This window comes from Macrotis lagotis, chromosome 6, assembly GCF_037893015.1.
Source record: "Macrotis lagotis isolate mMagLag1 chromosome 6, bilby.v1.9.chrom.fasta, whole genome shotgun sequence".
In the NCBI taxonomy this organism is placed as follows: domain Eukaryota; kingdom Metazoa; phylum Chordata; class Mammalia; order Peramelemorphia; family Peramelidae; genus Macrotis; species Macrotis lagotis.
In genome coordinates this window covers 77346461-77367001 of record NC_133663.1, presented here as the reverse complement: position 1 = coordinate 77367001, position 20541 = coordinate 77346461, and the positions used below count along the sequence as shown (strand labels likewise).

Below are 20541 nucleotides of genomic sequence, written 5' to 3'. Positions count from 1 at the left end.
TTATCCACTGCGCCACCTAGTCACCTGATTTCAATTTCTAATGTACATATTTATACTTCATTAATTGGAAAATATATGATTTTACCAGGGTATTGCTTCTCCTAAAAGACAGTGAAACTGTCACCCCAGCCTAATAATTGCTTTATATCAGTCACTTGGCTAAGCATTCTAAGACATATTGGTTCTTTTACACCAGGCATGCAATCAGTCATGGCAGCTAGATGGCGAAATGAATAGAGCATTGGCCTTGGAGTTAGGAGGATAGGAGTTCACATCTGGCCTCAGATACTTAACTCTTATTAGCTGTGTGACCCTGGACAAGACACTTAACCCTGATTGTTCACATCCAGGGTCATCTCCAGATGTCCTGATTCATATCTGGCCACTGGATCCAGATGGTTCTAGAGGAGAAAGTGAGGCTAATGACTTAGCATAGCACCTCTCACTCAAATCCAATTCATGTGTTGTCATGGCATCACTTCCCTGATGTTATGGTCTTCTTTGAGAATGAAGGACAAACATTATAATTATTATTAATATTAATAATAATAATAATATTATTAATTTGTCTTTAGGACCATATGTGAAATCTATAGGACTAATTTAATGGGAAATTATATACATATATATATATGTGTGTGTGTGTGTGTGTGTGTATGTGCATGCATATATATATATATATATATATCTGTTTAGATGGATAGATACATGTTTGTTATATCTATACTAGTAGAATTCAGAGTAATTTTTCCCTCAATGAGCATCATAAGAAGAAGATTAATGAAATAATGGCATATATTATAGAGTTATTTTGTAATAGATTGTGCCACTAAAGTCAAGCATGCAAATCATAAACTATGAGTATTAAAATTTAGGGAGGAATTGGAAGGAAATTAAAAGATTCATTGGTAAGAGGGAAAGTGTAGGCTAGATAAATGACAGCTCATGTTTATATAGTATATTAAAATTTACAGAGTTTTTATATACCATATCTCATTTGAATATCACAGTATATCTTTCATTAATATAACATAAGTTATTTCCATTTTGCTGATGAGAAAATTGAGTCACAGATAGGTGAGATTACTTTCATGTAATTATTAAGAGGCGGAGCCAATATTTGAATCATGTAGGCTAAATTTAGAAGAAGAAGATTTCAAAGGGTTCAAATGAAAGATTGGTAGGATCCCACTGAGAAAACTGCTTTCAGGGAAAGTTAACTGAAGAGGAGTATGAAAAAATATTCAGAAATGAAATCTGAAAATACATAGAGAAAAATTCTAATTATGAGGAAAAACAGGATTTATCTAAAGTCACTAATAGGAAACAGTAAAAACATAGTGTTCAAATGATAGTAAGTGTTAAGATAGAAACATTAAAATATAGTATATTCCTTTAAAAGTCATGTAAGCAATGATAAAGTTCCGAGAGAGAGCTAAACATTGATAGGGATCTAAAGAACCACAAACATTTTTTGCTTTTTTAAAAAAAATATATTTGAAGTAAAGTGATGATCAAAGGAAATATAGGACCTTTGCTTGTGAAGGATGGGATAAGTGATAACTCAGAGAAGACACAACTGTATAACTTTTGTTTTTCTTTATTCTGCAAAGGAAAATGAACTTTACATTAAACAGAAAGACTAACAAGGTTTTTTTTTTACCCATCATAAGTAAGGCAATAGTAAGAGACCACCTAGCTGTCCTTAATAAATTTAAGTCATTTGACCCAGATGAACCACTAATCAGGTCTGACAAGAACTGACAGATATAACTACTCAGTCACTGTCTGTGATATTTGAAAGATTTAAGAGAATAATAGGTACAAGATTGGAAAAGGGCAGTTATTGTTCTGATTTTCAATAAAAGGAAAAGGATTAGAATCTTTAAAACATATAAGCCCCAAGGAAGGTGATCAAAATAGTCAAGAACCTTGAGTCTGTGGCATAGGAAGATTCCTGTATGAACAGTATATTAATCCCGAAGAACAGAAGACTCAGGGGTACACCATCACTGACTCCAAAAGAGCTTTTATGGGGAAAATAGTTTATATTTGTTCCATTTGGCACCAAAGGGCAGAACCAAGAGCAATGAGTAGAAAATGTAAGAGGTAAATTGGGGCTTCATTATACTCACAAGGGTTGATGAGATGGTCATTGAGTTGGAAGCAAGACTGATTGTCAAATTCTATGCTTCTGTGATTTTGTGAAAGAAAGAGTTCTTTAAGTCTCTCACTGTATGCTAGGACAAGGTAAAGGATCTGAAATACATTATCATCATGGGAATAATGGCATAGAGGATGGAGCAATAGACCTGGAGTTAGGAAGACCTGAGTTCAAATACAATCTCAGACACTCGCTAGCTGTGTGACCTCTGGTAAATGAATTCCCCTATTTATCTCCATTTTGTCATCTGTAAAATATGAATAAAAATATCACCAATCTTTCAGGATTGTTGTAAGGGTAAAAATGATTAAAAGTACTTAGCATAAATCCTTGTACAAGTAACTACTATAAATATTTGTGATGATGAAGATAGGAAGGAATAAATTTATTCCTACCTTAGAATGTTAAGACAGGTTAGGGAGTAAGGAGCCATTAAACAGGTGAATAAAAGAATAGATCACTAGACATGTTGTTCAGACATACCAAGTTTTAATAAGGAAGCTAAGTATTGAGATGTGATAAGGAAATCTAGTTAGTAAAGTCAAACAGGCAATATACATTTATTTAGTGCTTCCCATGTGCCAAGCTTTGGTGATACCAAGAAATGTCAAAGACAGTCTCTGCTCTCAAGGACCTCACAAGCTAATAGGGAAGATTACCATGTAAAAACAAGATTATACAGAATAAATTGGGAATAATCAACAGCGACTAGGCACTAGAATTAAGGAAGATCAGGAAAGGGTTCTTGGAAAAGGTAGGGTTTTGGTACAACTTGACAGAAGTCAAGATATGGAGATGAGGAGGGAGAAAATTCTAGATGCTTTAAATACCCTCTTACGTAATGAAATTTTCACTGGTTACCCTAGTTATAAATGAACTTTCCTCCCATTAATAACATGCAACAACAATAAAATTAACATTCCTGTTACATTTAACTATAGATATTCTATAACTATTTCATAAGTATACAATATTTAACAATTTCTTCCAACAAGTATTTATTAAATGATTGCTTTGTCCCCAGAATATTTGTGTTACATCTCCCCAATTTGATATGATAAACTATATGAGGGCAGGGATGATAATTTAGTCATCTTTGTCGATTTTCCTTTGTTGGTTTATACATGTACACATTAAGGGATGACTGATAAATGAGGAGAAAAATATTCTTTGTCCTCATAAACCCAATGAATGAAAACTTACTTCCCTAAACAATTGAAACATTGCTTTCATTTGGAAAGGCAGATACCTAGGTAATGTTAGCTGGCAGTTAATATCAAAATTAGTCAGCTAATCTAGTAATGTATACACTATTATGCACATAAGATGACTCTTAAACCTTCTACCCCACAAATGTAACTGCTAATTTGCAATATAGATAAGGACCTATTTAAAAGTTCTTTTTATAAAGTATAAGTATATTTTTCAAATGGATTAAGATGGGTAAGGTCTGAATAGCAGTTGTGGGGGAAGAATGAATGCTTAGTCTATAGACAGGGAATGTCTATTAATGGATCTATTCATTACCACCACGTTTACATTTCCTTCACCAACAGCAATCATGTATTTGTATGAATTGAGATCTCCTTGGTTTATTATAGGGGTTGCTTATTAATAGGACATTATGTGCTTTAGTTTCTCCAGCATGTGTGAATGGCACAGTGTGGCATTTCCTCCCATGGGCTAGTTTAGCTCTAATTTTTAAAGAAAGTATAGGTACTCCATTAAAAATTCTTCTTAAATTTCAGTGAACTTTGTTAGAAATTAGAAGTCCCATCAGACAATAGACAGTTGGAAACATTTTCCACAGGAGGAAGACATTATCAGAATTGTATTTTAGAAAAATTATTTAAGGAGAAAGGTAAAGGATGGATTGGAGACAGCAGAGACAAAAAGGCCATACTGGAGGCTATTATTATAATAAGAAAGGTAAGAGAGGAGGAGTCCCTGAATAATAGTGGCATCAGTATAAATGGAAAGGTAGAGACAGATGAATATACTCTTTAGAGGCAATGAAAAAGGAAAAAAAAGGTTCAAAATGACATTTTTTAAAAAAAAAATATGAGACTCTAGAAGGGTTACAGGACCATCCACAGAAATAGCAAAGGAAGTAGAAAGTGCAGTCATAGGAAAGATTCAATTTGAAGCATACTAAATTTGGGGTATGTGAATTATTGAGGTAGAAATTTCCAACAGGAAGTTAAACATATGGAACTGAAGTTCTGGGAGAAATTGGAGACTGAAAAGAGAGTGAGTTTCTATTTTGAGGTGACAATTGAAGCTACTGGAATAGATGCCATTGACAAGGGAAAGAATTGAGAGAAGCTAAAATAAACCCCACACTAAACAATTATCAGAAATATAAAATGCAATTACAAATTACCATGAAATTAAGAGGTTAAAACAGTAACACAATGAAAAAAGAAATGACTAGTCTAGGGTCAGGAGGTTAAGTGAGATTTTTGTTTGTTTTTTGAGTGTTTTTGTTTTCGTTTTTTGCCATTTACTTCCATTCTGACTTTCTGTAAGCAATCTAGCCTTTCTAGACCTTGATATTCTGTAAAATGAGGACCCTGAACAAAAACATTTTGAAGTGTCCCAGTTAGGTCCAGTGATAAATTCCCATAATAACTCTATGGGGTTAAATGCAGGAGGCTTTGTGTAAAAGGGCAGTCATGTACTGAATAAATTAGATAGAAGCATAAAACCTCTCCTGCTTTTTCATCATTTAAGGATACATACACATCATGGCAGATACATATTTATTTTTACAAAAATAAAGATATTCCCAGTAGCAATTTTCCATAATATGCATTGCTGAACAAGGTTATATGTTTGTGTGTGTGTGTGTGTGTGTGTGTGTGTGTGTGTGTGTGTGTGACTTTCTCTGTCTTGAAAGTCTTTAGCAATCATTGATGATATTTCTTAAAGCATTTTATGGATTTGGTTTGATGCTTTGTGCTGTTTTAAAACAGCACAAACAAATACTCCCCCACCCCGTGCCCCTGGAATTTTGAACTTCAACATGAAGATAAATAATGTAGCACAAGTAACAGAATTTCTCCCAAAAGACTAAATTTAATATTAAAATTTTGACTGCTTTCTCAATATTTTGTCTTTTTTATTTTAAAGTTCATTTAAAATTTGCCTGTTCAGGGAGATACTGTTAAAATATTCCATGTATATATAGATATGTGTGCATAGTATATACATATATGATAGGTCTGCTTTCTCCCTCACTTTTCTTACTACCATTTGGCAAATAAGTTTCTAAATTACACAAGAACAGAAGCTTGTATTTTCAAATTGAGACAACAAAATGAGGGGTGTATGAAGAATCTAGAATTTTATTGGCTCATATACTTCACAGAAAGTTGTTTTAAAACAATATCATTGGCACATCCTCCCTCTCCCACAAAAGATGGGAAATTCGTTTACTTAACAATAGTAATTTTCAGAAGTCACCAGAGGGTTAGGTTTGACATGAAATATCAAGTTATAGCAATAGTCAGATGGATCTGGCCATCAACCACATGTTTTAATGGGGAGTGGACATCATGCTTAATATTGTTGATGGTAAACTATGAACCTTGGGTAGCATGATTTCACTAGGGAAGATATAATACTATACTTGCTCATACCTGGAATGACTTAAGTGGCAAACACTCTCAGCTTGCTAAGCAGCTCATACTGACATAATTAAGAACAATTAAATAAACTTACTGGTTGAGTTTTTATTTTTTTAATCCTCTCAGTTTAAGTTCTAAATACACATCATCTGACCATGCTCATTAGCTCCCAAAGTTATTTGTGAAATTAAAACCAAGTCTGTAGCGAATAGTCTTTCTCCTTCACTTTCTAACTCCCTCCTTATTCAGTGTTCTCCCCCATTCTCTTCCATGTTTGTTCTTTTATGACAAATTCCCTTTTATCTGACTGTTGTACAGAAACTTCCATAAGCTAGAAAATGTTTTTTGACATTCATTGCTTTTAGAGTTGGATTTTCAAAGAGTTGTTGAAAATTATGGCCTTGAGCATGATTCCACGATTCTGTGCCTCAACTAAAAGAGGCTTCTTTTTTCCTCTCTATCACAATGATCAGCCAAACAAACTACCAGATAACCCAGCAGGGATGCTGCGATATTACATTTTAGTGAGTAGGGAAATAACATAGAAGACAGGTAAAGATACCATTTAGATTTATGTAAAAAAAAAAGGAAGAAAGAGAAAACATTTAATTCCTTTAGGAAAAGAGGCTTAATAAATATGTACCACTAGCACAGTAAAATGACTTGATTTTAGAAGAGCTGAAAACCCCAAAGCCTTAAATCACAGTAAGATATTTACTAACCATAACTCCAAACGTCACTCTGATGGGTGAATTTCCTATAGTGGATGCACTCCAGGGCCATCCATTTAATTGGCATCTAAAAAAAATAATACGGAAATGAGAGTTTTATAATTACATAAAAAGCCAATCTTGTTTTCATTCTCCAAATCTGATTATTTTAACTTGTCCATACCTACTCACAACTACATAGCTTTATTTATTTTCTAGAGTAGAAAACAAATGTACAGATGAAGGAGAGTTCATAAAATAAAATGTAATATCCTCTAGGAGGATGTAGACCCTATACTTTATAAGAAACACAAAGTCAAATACACTAGGCACCAGCTAATATAATCTAAGCATCCATCCAATATGGCAAACTCACAACAATGAATTCAAATATCTTTTCCTATGCTTGCAAAGGTGATTAAACTTTTTCTGTTGTTATCTACTGGAGACTTTTGGAGATCCTAAAAGCTTCTAATTCTTTTATCTTGCCTTACAATAGGTCCAGATATACTAGATTATTTTCCAATCTCCTCCAATTCACATTAGAGAACAGTAGCCTTGTCTTTACCCCTTATCCTAATTAACCATCTAGGAAAATGTGTACTGTTTATAAGGGGAACTGGACAAGAGAAAATAGATGGGATAATCAGTACCATTATTGGGAAAACATGTCAGAATATATACATTACTTTTGGGATTCAGAATCATCATCTCTATATAAGAACAGAAGAATTATATAACAAATGTAGTTAAATTTGCTAGAACAAAAATAAACACTTGTACTATGCAGTTGTAAGTTAAAAATGAAACAGGACTTTAAAAAACATAAGTGGTTGGCTGCCCACCAAGGTGACATCAAGGTAAGTCTGACAGAATCATAGCATTCAAATAAAGGGAACAGCACCCATGTGGAAGGTAATTTCCCCAAAGGCAAAAACTTAACACAGTTTATGGACTAGAGGACACTCAGTTAAAGAAGCAAGTTTAAATTGAAAGTGGCTTGATAAAAACTTAATGGTTCCTAGGTATTTAAAGCTGTAATGAATCTTACTTTAGACAAACTCTACAGCTGTATATACTCAAGAGCAGTAAAGATATATGATTTATGCACTTAGGGGGCCTTCAGTGCAATCCTAAGAGTTAACATTCCTAAGTATCAAGCTCTTGAAATTTAAACTATAAATATTCAATTTATGTTATGCTAATTCTCATTAGCCTAGAACAGATGAGGGTAAAAGTAAAACAATGTTGTAGGATTGACATTGTTTATGAACACTGGATTAATTTGACCTTTCAAGGGGTCTTTCATTTATAAAGATACTTTTTGGGAGTTTTAATAGGAAAAAAAATGATTTCCTAAAGTTTTACAACCAGCTGATTGAACAATAAAATTCCTGGAAAGCATAAATTTTAAAAGGGCAGAGTAAATATACATATAACATGTGTTAGACATGTAACTGGTCTTCTTTAAAGCTCCTGTATGTAAAGCTCACTTATATACATGATTTTAGAAAATAAATTTAGTTCAGGGAAAACAGCTTTGGAGTCAGAAAAACAAAATTATAATCTGAGTTCTATCTCTTACTATTTATGTGTCCTTAGATAGGATTTTGTTCCTCTCTGAATCTCAGTCTAGCTATATAAAGAAAGAAAAAGTTGGAGAGGGGATTGCTAAACTACTTTCCAGTTCAAAAATCATAACCACAAGTCAACAAGAATTTATGAAGCTTTTATTGGGTGACTTTCCTGTGCCCAACTTGAAAGTAAAAGTCCCTGCCTTCAAGAAGTTTACATTCTGAAGGGGGAAGAAAAGATATAAAAACTGGCTATAAATGGGAGAGGGAAGATAGCAAGAATAAAAATAAGCTTCTACAGTCAAGAGAAGATCACAGATAATTCATTTTTATTTTTGTTATTAAGACACACAAAGGAGAGGTATTCAAACATTTCATATTTACTAGTCTTGCTTTTTTAACAAGGAGACTTACCTTCCCTCCATCAGCATTATATTCCTTCTCATCCCCTTCTAAGAGTCTGGCCAGACCAAAATCAGTGATCTTCACATGGTTTGGTGACTTCACCAAGACATTACGAGCTGCCAGGTCTCGATGAACAAGGCGCCTCTCTTCTAGGTACATCATTCCCTGTAAAAACAGTCAGGTCCAAATAATCATTAGTTATATCCAGTGCTTTTCTTTTCTTCTCTACAACTGATTGATTTTGCCTCCTTGCAAAACGACTTAATCTCTCCCAAATGAAGCATGAAGCCTAGTTATTTTCAAAATTCTCAGTAAGAAAAAAATAAGTCCATAGATGTTTCTTGACTTTTTCCCATTAATATCATATAGAGAAGAATATGATGCCTACATATAGGGATCAATGTTTGTTCATTCCTCTTGGCCTATACAACCTCTTACAAGAAACCTCACTAATGAATCATCCAGGTGTCTTAACCCATAAACAGTTCAGTTAACCATCTTATAACCTCCTTATAAATTTCTCCCCAGATGAGAGACAAACCTCTACATTAAAAAAATAAAAAAGTTTAGGAGATATTTTGTAGTACGAAGATTACTAACACAGTTTAGGCTAATACCAAAAAAAGGCTAACCTCAGGGTCTTGGAGGTCCATAATTTCCTAAAAAAAACATTTTTATGTAGTCATTATGAGAATCCCTAGATGAAATTATATGTTTTTCAATTATCGTTGTTATTCTTTAATACATTAACTCCTGAAAACAATTAAGGTCATTCTTTAAAACCTGTTGTTGAATAACATGATTAAGCTAGAAAGTTCAAAGTGGAACAAGTAGTTATTAAAAGAGAAAAAATATTTAGTGTGTGCACATTATATTTGCATATTTATATATATACACAAACATAAATTGAATAAATCCAAATCTTTCTATGAATTACAATTAGTCTAGAGAAGAGAATCTAAGAGCCCTCAAATAAACCTTAATAAAAATATTGTGATGACATCAGTGAAATAATTTCAGAGGTATATATTACACTGCACATCACTGAATGTATAGGATGGTATAATGGTGAAAGGAACATTAAAGGCAATCCATTCCCTGTATCACTAGATTTCAGTGGCATCAGACATTATTCAGTATGGAAAATTATTGTTATAACCACCAACTGCAAATCAATGCTGTTGGCAGTCAACATCAGAGCTATGAAACTTTGAAGGATTAACAATATTTTTACATCAAAAGTAGAAAATAGACACAGAAATCACAAAAGTAAAGCGATTTTGGACTATATACCAGACATAGGAGAAAATCGAAGATTGTTTTAGATGACATCATGATCCAAACCCTTTATAAATGCCTGATAAAAAATACCAATAAGGGATACTGCATAACACAATCCAGTCAGTACATGAGACACTCCATGAATTAGTGTCATTTACAAATAATCTTAAATTTCTGAAATCAACACAGAATTGAGGATTTATGTGCTACTTTTCTTATTTCTTGAACTTGGTTTTTCTCTAGATCCTTCAGAATAGGCAATTTCTAGAAATTAGAGAATCTGAAAAATATGTGGCTCCTTCTACCTGCTAAGGAAAAATTAAGTAAAAGAAATTTCATAATTCTAGGGAAGATATTCTCAAATCTGAAAAATTTGATTTGAATGGGGTTTATGTGACCAAATATTTTGTTTTCAAGTCCTACTTTAACATATCCTAATTATGGGTGGCTAGGTGGCGTAGTGAATAAAGCACTGGCCTTGGAGTCAGGAGTACCTGGGTTCAAATCCGGTCTCAAACACTTAATAATTATGTAGCTGTGTGGCCTTGGGTAAGCCACTTAACCCCATTTGCCTTGCAAAAAAAAAAAAACATATCCTAATTATGTGGCCATGGGCAAGTTACTTTATTGCTAAATAACTTTAAATTCTGAAAAACCCTTTCATCCTTTCCATTTTATCCTATAGATTCAGACTAAACCTTCTGATAAACTATAATAAATGACAAGATTTACTTTTATTGCTTCATATTTGCATTTGCATTACAGTAGTAAGAACTGAAGGACTAAAGAACTAAACTTTACATAACTTTTCATACCTGATAAAAACTATTGAAAGATAGCCCATTATTTTTTTTCTCTCCAAAGATAATATTTATCATAAAGCATAGATGTCTAGGAGAGGGTTGAGAAAGGATAATTGGATACTGTAAGAAATAGACTATATCAGTAAAACATTTATTATAAAAAGAAATGTATGGCCAAATAGATAATAAAAATTTCAGCTTCATTGTCTCCCAGAGTATATTTCAAGGGATTTTAGTAAACCATATGATATTAATAAAGATACTATATGAATATTATCTTAATAGTTCCCTTCTAATATGTATATTATGCTAATATGTCTAAGATTTTATGTGCAGCAATTTTTTAGTATGAATATAGTTTACATTATTTGTATTTTGCTTCAAAATTTCTCTAACTTCCATTTATCTTTGAGGTATGCTCTCAGATCAACTCCTCCCCAAGCTTTTCATTGAACTAGCATTTATAAATTTCATAAATGTATTTCAAGTTTAGAAGTGTTCTGTGACAAAACTAATTTGGAAAATGAAAACTTCTGGGTCAACCAGAAACCATTAGAATGTTGGTCTATAGATTAGAGATCTATACATGACAAATTTCGGTTCCTTGAAGGCAGATACCCTTTCATTTTTGTCCTTAAAACCTCACAAGATATCTGGAACCCAGTAGAAACTAAGTACTTGTTGATTTACTGACATCTGTTGACTTGATCTGAGAAACTACAACTATGAGACTTGGGTTGACTACAGTAATGTTAATTAAATTGTTACTTTATTTTCCCCCACTAGAAAATACCATTTGAGTTCCATTTACTGACTATTTACAATAATATACATTCTGAGTCAGGATATGAGATTATTAAGGAGACATAAGATTGTTAGAAATAGTGCCAATAAAAAAACAGGTAGAGAAGAGAAGGCATTTTAAGTTTAATGAAGGATGGTGACAGGTTTCAAGGTGGAAGAGATATAATAGAAACATGACTGATTAGCCTAGGAAGTCCTTATGACTACATAGAGTTATTAGACCACAAGGTAGTAATTACCACAGCTACAAAGGCTTATTTTAAGGATGAATGAATTCATTAATGAAATTAATGTAAGTTTTTACCATTTTAAGAGGTCCTTCATGAAAAACTCTATTTTGCAAATAAGTTGTTTTCTCACCAAATGTTTATGAAAATATGTATAAACACTATACAGTATATTTCTTTCCCATAACTGCCATTTTATAGGAAGAAGGTTGACTTCACAGTAAGTAAAACCTACCACAAACTTTATACCAGTTATGTCAATTCCCCTAAGCAAATCTTTCCAAATCTAAGTTACAGATGACTTGCTACTTTATCATTGGAGGGAACATCAATTCGGAGAATTGTCACCACTGAAATCACACAAATGAATCTACATTGTTCCAAATTAAAAAAAACAACAACAAACAAGCAATATTCTTATCTAGTTTTTTTAAGTTATTGAACCTTTTGAAATATCTCAGGAGTTAGTGCAAAAAAGCCCAAAAAACGATTTCCTTTTATATGAAGTCCAGACTTTTCCTCACCATGTTTGTAGTCACCAATTTATAATGAAGTATATCTTACTCTATGAAGTACCTATACTCATTGGTCTATTCCTATAACTTGTATAACACAGGAACAATGGATACAAAAGCATATCTATGAATGCTGATGATTATGGCTCATTTATTTATAACCAATACAGCAAGTCTGATATATGGAGATAAGAAAAGAAAATACATTTAAAAGTAGTCACCATCAAAAATGACAAATTTTCTAATGGTCCACTTGTAGATAAGGCATTATGAGTTAGTATTCAATGTAAATTAAAAAGCTATATTTGCTACTTTTTGGAAATATAAAAAGGAATTAAATAAATATTTAAATTATCAGAGCCTCTTGCACATGAAGATCTAGGAAACAATATCTACGAGAGAAAGAAATGTCAAGATTATATAAAGTATTTATTTGGGCAGGGGTTATTGATTATTTTGAAGCAATCTCTTCAGATCTGAAGCGGCATCTCCAATGCCCTGAGACTATAATCGATCATTTTCTGACAGAAAAATGTCATAAAATAAAATGAGTCATCATAGAATACTAGTAAATCAAAATACCTTGGGATTCAGGAAAAAGGAGCCCCTGCCCTGATACCCTGGAGTGTAGACAAACCTTGGAGTTTACAGGAAGCACTGCAATGCAGCAGAACAGACTCCTAAAATATCAGAATCGCTGCAATAGCAGATGGACGACAGGCCACGTCCACAAAGCAATAAAGCCAAAGGGTATAAAATAAAAGCAATACATCGTTTTCACAAACATTACTTTGGACCCAGTCTCAGTCGGAAGCTAAAGGACTTTAGGTCTGGCTTTTAAGGTTTCCTTTCTGGAAGATGTATACACTACTTTCTTACTTTATCACCTATGAAACATTTCTGTAAGCAAAGTATCAGTCATTTGTCACTGAGTACCAGAGGGGAGTCATTGAGTAACAATGTTTTGGGGACTTTTGTCTAGTTCATGATTGAAGAGGTAACAATGGATTTTATCCAAGACTGCTCAGACCTGACCAGTTGTTTTATTATGTCTTTTATTGCTTTTGTGAAAATCTTGGTTATTTTATTTAACATTGCCATCCCTTAAAAGTTTTATCAGAGTAACTAGATGTAAGTTAATGAAGTAATACAGCTCTTTGACTTTCAGAAGTCTGTCTGAAATCTATTTGAGAATTAGAGTTGAAATGAAAATTTTACTCTCATTAGAACTGATTCATGTAAACTGTTCAATAATAATGATAATAACAATTTTTTTGAATTTAGGGAAAAACACCTCCTTCTTTACATTGAGTTAAATCCATGACCCTTTTATTGCTATCAATAAATATTTTAGGAAGATTTTTCATTCTCTAACATAAAATGCACCAATTTCTCTCAAGTTAAGGGAAAATAGTTGACCTACCCAGTCCTAGGAAGCTAAATCGAAGTTAAGAGAGACCTGACTTATTCTGATAATAACTCAAGCTTCCCACATCAAGACCATGTGACAGTATCATCAAACAGATATGTGAAGCTAGGAAATTTCAAGTAGCAGTCAGCTCTCACGGACATTAATCTTTAAAGCTGGCAGGAGGACATTTTCCTGTTTTTATCCTAATAACTACAAGCTTCCTTGATATCAAGAAGCTTCAGGAAAGCTGGCTTCAAATGATATTCTCTCCTCTTTTCTATCTTTTCCTCTACAATATCCATATCCCCTGGGAAAAGAAAAGGAAGAAAAGAAAAAAAAATTCTCTAATATTTACTATAGAGTTGAAGATAAGTACATTGTCTTTTTTATTTTAGGTTTTTTTTTTTTTTTTTTGCAAGGCAATGGGGTTAAGTGGCTTGCCTAAGGTCACACAGCTAGGTCATTATTAAGTGTCTGAGGTCAGATTTCAGCTCAGGTACTCCTGACTCCAGGGCTGGTGCTCAATCCACTGCGCCACCTAGCTGCCCTGGTAAGTTTATTTTCACAAAGAGAGGAGAGAGGAGACCTACCCCTCCTTTTTGTTGAGGTGATCAACCTGCTTCCTCCAGATAACAAATAGATGGAAAAGCTAAAGATCTGTGAATGGGACAACCTCATGAGAATTCCCATAGGAGACAGCATGAAGGAATAAAAAGAACAATGAATTGTAAGTCAAGAGGTCTAGACTTGATGACTATCTATTGCTATAAAACTTTGAACAAATCACTTAACCTATCTGAGCTTTAGTTTCTTCCTATGTAAAAGGAGAGCTTTAGACTAAAAATGGGCTCTATAAACCCTACCGGATGTAATATCCACTGATAACTACTTCCTTTACTTTCATCTGAGATACTAAAATAACAGACAATTCTTATAGCAACTCAGAGGATGAGAGATAACTTTCTACAAACAAGGGCTTTGCAGTCAATGCGAGATTTCTTTTAGATTCAAGTTGTAGTATAGCTTAACCTAAAGAAAGAGTCGATAGTTCTTCAATTCAATCACTTTAATCATTATTGCCAAATTTGTTGCAAATCATATTGATAAGCATAGAAAAATAAAATAATAATGGTGTTTCCTCCAAGTATCTTACAGTCTTTTGGGGGTTAGGGTTTGGGAAGATAGCAAACCTAATAAACTACACACAAAAAAAGAATTTGAAAGAGGATAGAACAAAGAAGGACTTAAGAAAATTGCAAGTAAGAAAAACTATCATCTGAGGAAGATGAGAAAGCTTTCAGAAAGCATTTGAGTTAGCCATTGAAATAAACTATGGATAGTGAAAGACAGAGAAGACACATTCAATAAAGGCAAAAACTGAGTTTCCAGAATGCATGACAAAGTAATGATTTTCCTGTTCCCTTGAATTTGGTTGAGTTATCTTTTTCAGTTTTGGAATGAGTTCATCCCTGAGTGTATGTTGGATTGAACTGACAATGAGGCTGACTTCAGAGGTGACCTTACTACCTTATGATGTTACAAGTTACTGTTACCAGTGAAGGATTTGTTGAGTTATTGGCTCAGAAAACTGAGAATTATTTATTATTCTTCTGAGAATATATTTAAATCCATTTGAATATGTATAAAACATAGTTCTTAAATTGCTCTTATAATTCAAATATACTGAATGGTACAAATGATGTCATAACAATGGGTCACTTCCCTGGTAATGCATGTGCTTTATTCCCCAAAAGTTCCTGCTAGGTACTCTGATACCTATGATGGGTAAAAGGTGGGAGAGACTGTGCTGAAGAGGTTTGTCAGTGATTCAGGAAAAGCCATTGACTCTTATTCTTTAGATGAAGGGAACAAAGTCTCTACTATTCTTTATCTTCCTTGAATGTTTATTTGGAACTCTAATGACTATGTTAGACTTCTAGTAAGAGAAGAGGATTTCTCTCCTCTTCTTCAGTTTCTCAGGGTATTTTTCTCTGGATCTGTTTCTTTATCTGTAAAAGGAGGTAATTGGACCAGATAACCTCTAAAACCTCTTTCAAACTCTTGCACTATCATCTTATGATACAGTTCTACTTTATCTTTCTATTCCTGAACACATACCCGAGGCATCTATGGCCTGGGTGGTTACTTTATGAGTTCAAGAGGTCTAGGTGCTGGTTTTCTATTGGTAGATATTGCAGATCAGAGGTTCAAAATGGATTTCTCTAACTGCCCCCACTAATATTTTATCTTATATTTTCTAGAATATTTGTTTTTTTATTGTTGTTAATTGTACACATTTATTTGATCTCTGATTACACTAAAGAAAATCATTACTGCATTATATGTAAAGGATTGGCCCTGTAGTCAAATTCACTCTTATGTGTTGTCATCCATCAATCTATCTGTGTATGCATGTATAAATATATATTTACACATAGACATGGATACATATACATATATACATGTATAGTTTGTATAAATATGAATATGGAAAAGTAAGTCATTTCACATTCAATACTCTTTGCTTCTACTCCCAATAATCATGAGTTAAGAATGAACAATCAACCTTCATAAATGGGGGAATGTCTACACTAAATGCTCCCCTAAAGGAGAAATTGTATCTACTATTCAAAACACAAAAAAGAAACCAAAAACAATGAACCCTGAAGAATAACGTTTGATTTTGCTGGCTACTATAAAGGATTAAAAAAATACATAATTCCTATGGGGAAATTCATCATATGGTATAGATGGCAAGAAATCTTTAATTTTGGAAATCAAAGGACTAATGCCATATCATGTATAAATAGACTCAATGTTTGTAGTATAGGGTTGAAGTGCTATAAGCAGAGAAAGATCATCATAGCAAGATATCATCATGTACTTAAAGGAGGATTAGATTTGCTCTAGTGAGAGGGAAAATTTCTTTTTTCCTCGAGTAATTTATTCACCCTGGTTTTACGGAGGGCTATTTATAATAATAGGAGGCTAGAACTAAGAGTTGTGATTTCACTGGTATAGGAATATCCAGGCTAAGAAACTACAAATGCAAGTCAGCCCTTCAAATCATAGATAGTTGCCAGGCTCTAGAGCATGGAGAATTTAAGTAACTACCTAGGGTCACACACTTATGCAATACAGATGAAACTTAAAACCAGATTTTTTTGGCTTTATGACTAATTCTAACCATTTTGCCTCTCAGAACAAAAATAATAGTAGTTATTAGCATTTTGATACTTAATAAACATTGCATTAATTATAAAATAAGGGGAAGCTAGGTGGTGCAGTGGGTAGAGTCCTGGAACTGAATTCAGGAAGACATGAGGTAGATGCTGACCGTGTGACTTTGAGGAAATCAATTTACTTATCCCTCAGTTTCCTCATCTATCAAAAAAGAATACTGATACCATCTACTTCCTAGGATTGTTGTGAGGATCATACAAGATAGTATCTGTAAAGTTACTGGCAACACTTATAGCATTGTATAAATGCTAGTTATTATTATAGAAATTATAATATTAATTATAAAACTGTTTATAGCAATCAACAACAATGAAACATTAATTTTAATGAATTTTTCTATAAGGTTTTTCCTAATAATTACTAATATTAACAATATATAAGATTCTTCACAACAAATCAACTATTAATATTCCCTATTCAAAAATTAAGAAAGTTGATAGATGTTCTAGAAGTCATTGATTTTAGGAACAAACTGACATTTCCTCACTGAATAATAGTAAAGGCTGGCAAGAGATAAATGTTATTGAATTTGCTGAATGTAAACAAGAGCAATTTACCTCTAACTGGAGCCTATGAAGTGACTAAGATCCAAGAGTAGAATCAATGGATTCTACATTGATACCATCCCCAAAGAGTCAATGAAAAATATGTTGGGGAAAAAAACATTTTAAAAAGATGTAGTTTTTGCAGATTTATTTACTACAGTAAGTAGTTTATGTTAGCAATTTAATTACATCATTATTAACAAAAATTAGAGAAAGTTCATTCTTAAGGAATCTAGATTTTTTGGTTGATGCAATTTATTCAAGAAAATGGTACAACAAATCACATGTATCAACATTTAGTACATATAAACTACCAAGGGGAAAAATAGTATAGTGGATAGAACTTTGGTCCTATAGACAGAAAAACCTGGGCTTGAATTGTGCAATTATTAGTTGTGTGGTCCTAGGTTAGTCACTTAACCACTTGGGCCCAAGGTTCTTTTTCTAAACTATAAAAGTCTAGTGCTTCTGCAGAAGCAATAGGATGATAGGTAGGGTGGATTTCTTATTCCCATCCAGTTTTGATTTCTTCCACTGGGTTTTTATATTTTAGAAGCTTTTCATTCTGTGTAATTTGGAAGTTACAAGTTTCCATATTCCATATGTCCAAATGGAAACAATTATTAAAGTGTCATTCTTAAATTTCCATGGTTGAGTATTATATCAGGGTAGTTGTGGTCAATAGTTTTCTTTGTGAATTTTGTTCTGGTTTTAATATGGTTTATTTATTGAATTCTCAGTGACAGTTTGATTTGATTTGTCATCTGTTACTATAAGGGGGACAGCAAGTTCTAGTGTATAATTTTGGCAAAAAGATTGTGTCTACTTAGGATATAGGACCTCTCATCATGGATTTAGAATTGAAATTTACCTTAGAGGTTATTGAAACAAACTCCCTTATTTTACAGAAAAAGAAACTTGGGCCCAAATGGTTAAGTGACTAACCTAGGACCACACAGCTAATAATTGAATAATTGAATTGAATTGCTTTTATTCAATTATAAATTGACCCAAGATCATTTGTATTTGATCTCCATACAACAATTAAGCATTTTTTTAAATAAACTCTATAAGGGGCGGAACAAAGTTAGTGACAGGAGAGGACCATCTCTTAGTTTCTCTAGAGCAAAACTTATAAATCAAGGACTCTAACTACATTTTCGAGAGACAGAACCCACAGAGGGATCTAGTGAGGCAATTCTCCAATGCAAGGTAACTTGGAAAAGAGCAGAAAGGTTCTGCTCCCCTGGGTTGGAGGGGCAGCCTGCCAGAGGGGTGGCCCACCAGAGTGAAGTAACTTGCCTCCTGGATGCAGCCCCAGGGTGCTGGGAGCTGTGGCTCACAGCAGCAGGGGCAGTTTCCTATGCTACACCCTGGGGAGCAACAGGCATAACTTGGGGGAACAGCTTTGGGGGGGGGGAAACTCTGCCAGAGGGAGCACGTGAAGCCTAGCCCTCAGGGCAAAGAGTGAGCAGCTTGGCCAGGGCACCCCAGATCCAGGAACCAGAAGCAGGTGGAGCCAGTAAGCAGGAGCCCACAGGGCATGAGCCCTTTGAGCTGAGAAAGGGGAGTGAAGAAAGGCTGCTGAGCTCTGTCCTCTGTCCCTGGAACAGGACTCTGGGGCTCTGACCACATTCAGATCCTAATCGCAGTCTAGGACCCCCATAGAACAGCAGGGCCCCCCCCCACCTCAGCCCTGTGGCAGAGGGGTGTGCTTGTGGTCATTCACAGACCAGGAGGGAAGACAGAGCCTCACACACTGAGATCCTTGTGGGGGTATCCCACTAATACTCAGAAGCTCAGGAAGTACCCCAAAACCAGGCACAGGCTGGGGAAATGAGTAAGCAGAGAAAGAAGAGGAACACCATTGAGAAATACTTTGCCTGTGATCCCAAGAAGGATCAAAACACTCAATCTGAAGATGAGGAAGCACAAGCTCCTTAATCTAAAGACTCCAAGAAAAACAGAAATTGGGCTCAGGCCATTACAGAGCTCAAAAAAGACTTTGAAAATGAAGTGAGGGAGATAGAGGAAAAATTGGGAAAAGAAATGACAGAGATGCAGGAAAAAAGATGAAAATGAAGTCAGCAGCTCAGTCAAGTGGATCCAAAAAAAATGCAGAAGAAAATAACATGTTAAAAACCAGCATAAGTCAAATGGATAAAACAGTTCAAAAAGTTATTGAGGAGAAGAAGGCTTTAAAAAAGCAGAATTGGCCTGATGAAAACAGGAGATAAGAAAGCTCTCTGAGGAAAATAAATTATTCAGACAAAGAATAGAACTCAGGGAGATTTCTGATTTTATGAGAAATCAGGACTCAATACTTCAAAACCAAAAGAATGAAAAATTAGAAGAAAATGTGAAACATCTCATTCAATAAAACAACAGATATGGAAAACAGATTTAGGAAAAATAATTTAAAAATTATTGGAATACCTGAAAGGCATGACCAAGAAAAGAGTCTTGACATCATTTTTCAAAGACTTATTACAGGAAAATTGCCCTGATATCCTAGAAGCAGAGGGCAAAATAGAAATGGAGAGAATCCACCCATCTCCCTGAGAAAGAGATCCAAAAAAAATCAACCCCTAGGAATATTATAGCCAAGTTCCAGAACTCCCAAGCCAAAGAGAAAATATTACAAGCAGCCAGAAGGACACAATTCAAATATTGTGGAGCTGCAGTCAGGATCATACAGGACTTAGCAGCAACTACATTAAAAGCTCATAGGGCTTGGAATATAATATTCTGGAAGGCAAAAGAGCTTAGAATGCAACCAAGAATCAACTACCCAGCAAAACTGAATGTCCTCTTCCATGGAAAAAGATGGACTTTCAACGAACCAGGGAAATTTCAAATGTTCCTGTTGGAATGGCCAGAGCTTAACAGCAGGTATGATCTTCAAATACAGGACTCAGGTGAAGCATAGAGAGTGGAGGAGAAGAGGAAAATATAAGGAACTTAATGATGATGAACTACATGTATTTCTGTATAGAAAAAATGACACTGATAATACTCATATGAACCTTCTCATTTAATAGAACAGGTAGAAGGAGCTTTTATAGATGAAGCACAGGAGAAAACTGAATTTGAAGATATATTGTGGTGTAAAAATGGAGTCAATAGATAAAAGGGAAATATAATGGGATAAAGAAAAAGGAGAAGAGGATAGGCTAAGATATTTCATATAATAAGATTTTGCTTTATTACAATGAGCTATTGCAATGATA

The 20541-nt window shown here is 34.0% G+C and overlaps 1 protein-coding gene across 4 annotated transcripts in view; it reads right to left on the bottom strand.

Moving 5' to 3' along the window:
• ERBB4 (erb-b2 receptor tyrosine kinase 4) overlaps positions 1–20541 on the bottom strand; it is a 1472307-nt gene that overhangs the window by 50807 nt on the left and 1400959 nt on the right. For all 4 annotated transcript variants that reach the window (XM_074191455.1, XM_074191456.1, XM_074191457.1 and 1 more), the window contains 2 exons: positions 8492–8647; positions 6516–6591 (listed from right to left, as the gene is read on the bottom strand). In XM_074191455.1, the coding sequence (XP_074047556.1) occupies positions 6516–6591; positions 8492–8647 (232 nt within the window). The remainder of the gene's footprint in view (positions 1–6515; positions 6592–8491; positions 8648–20541) is intronic.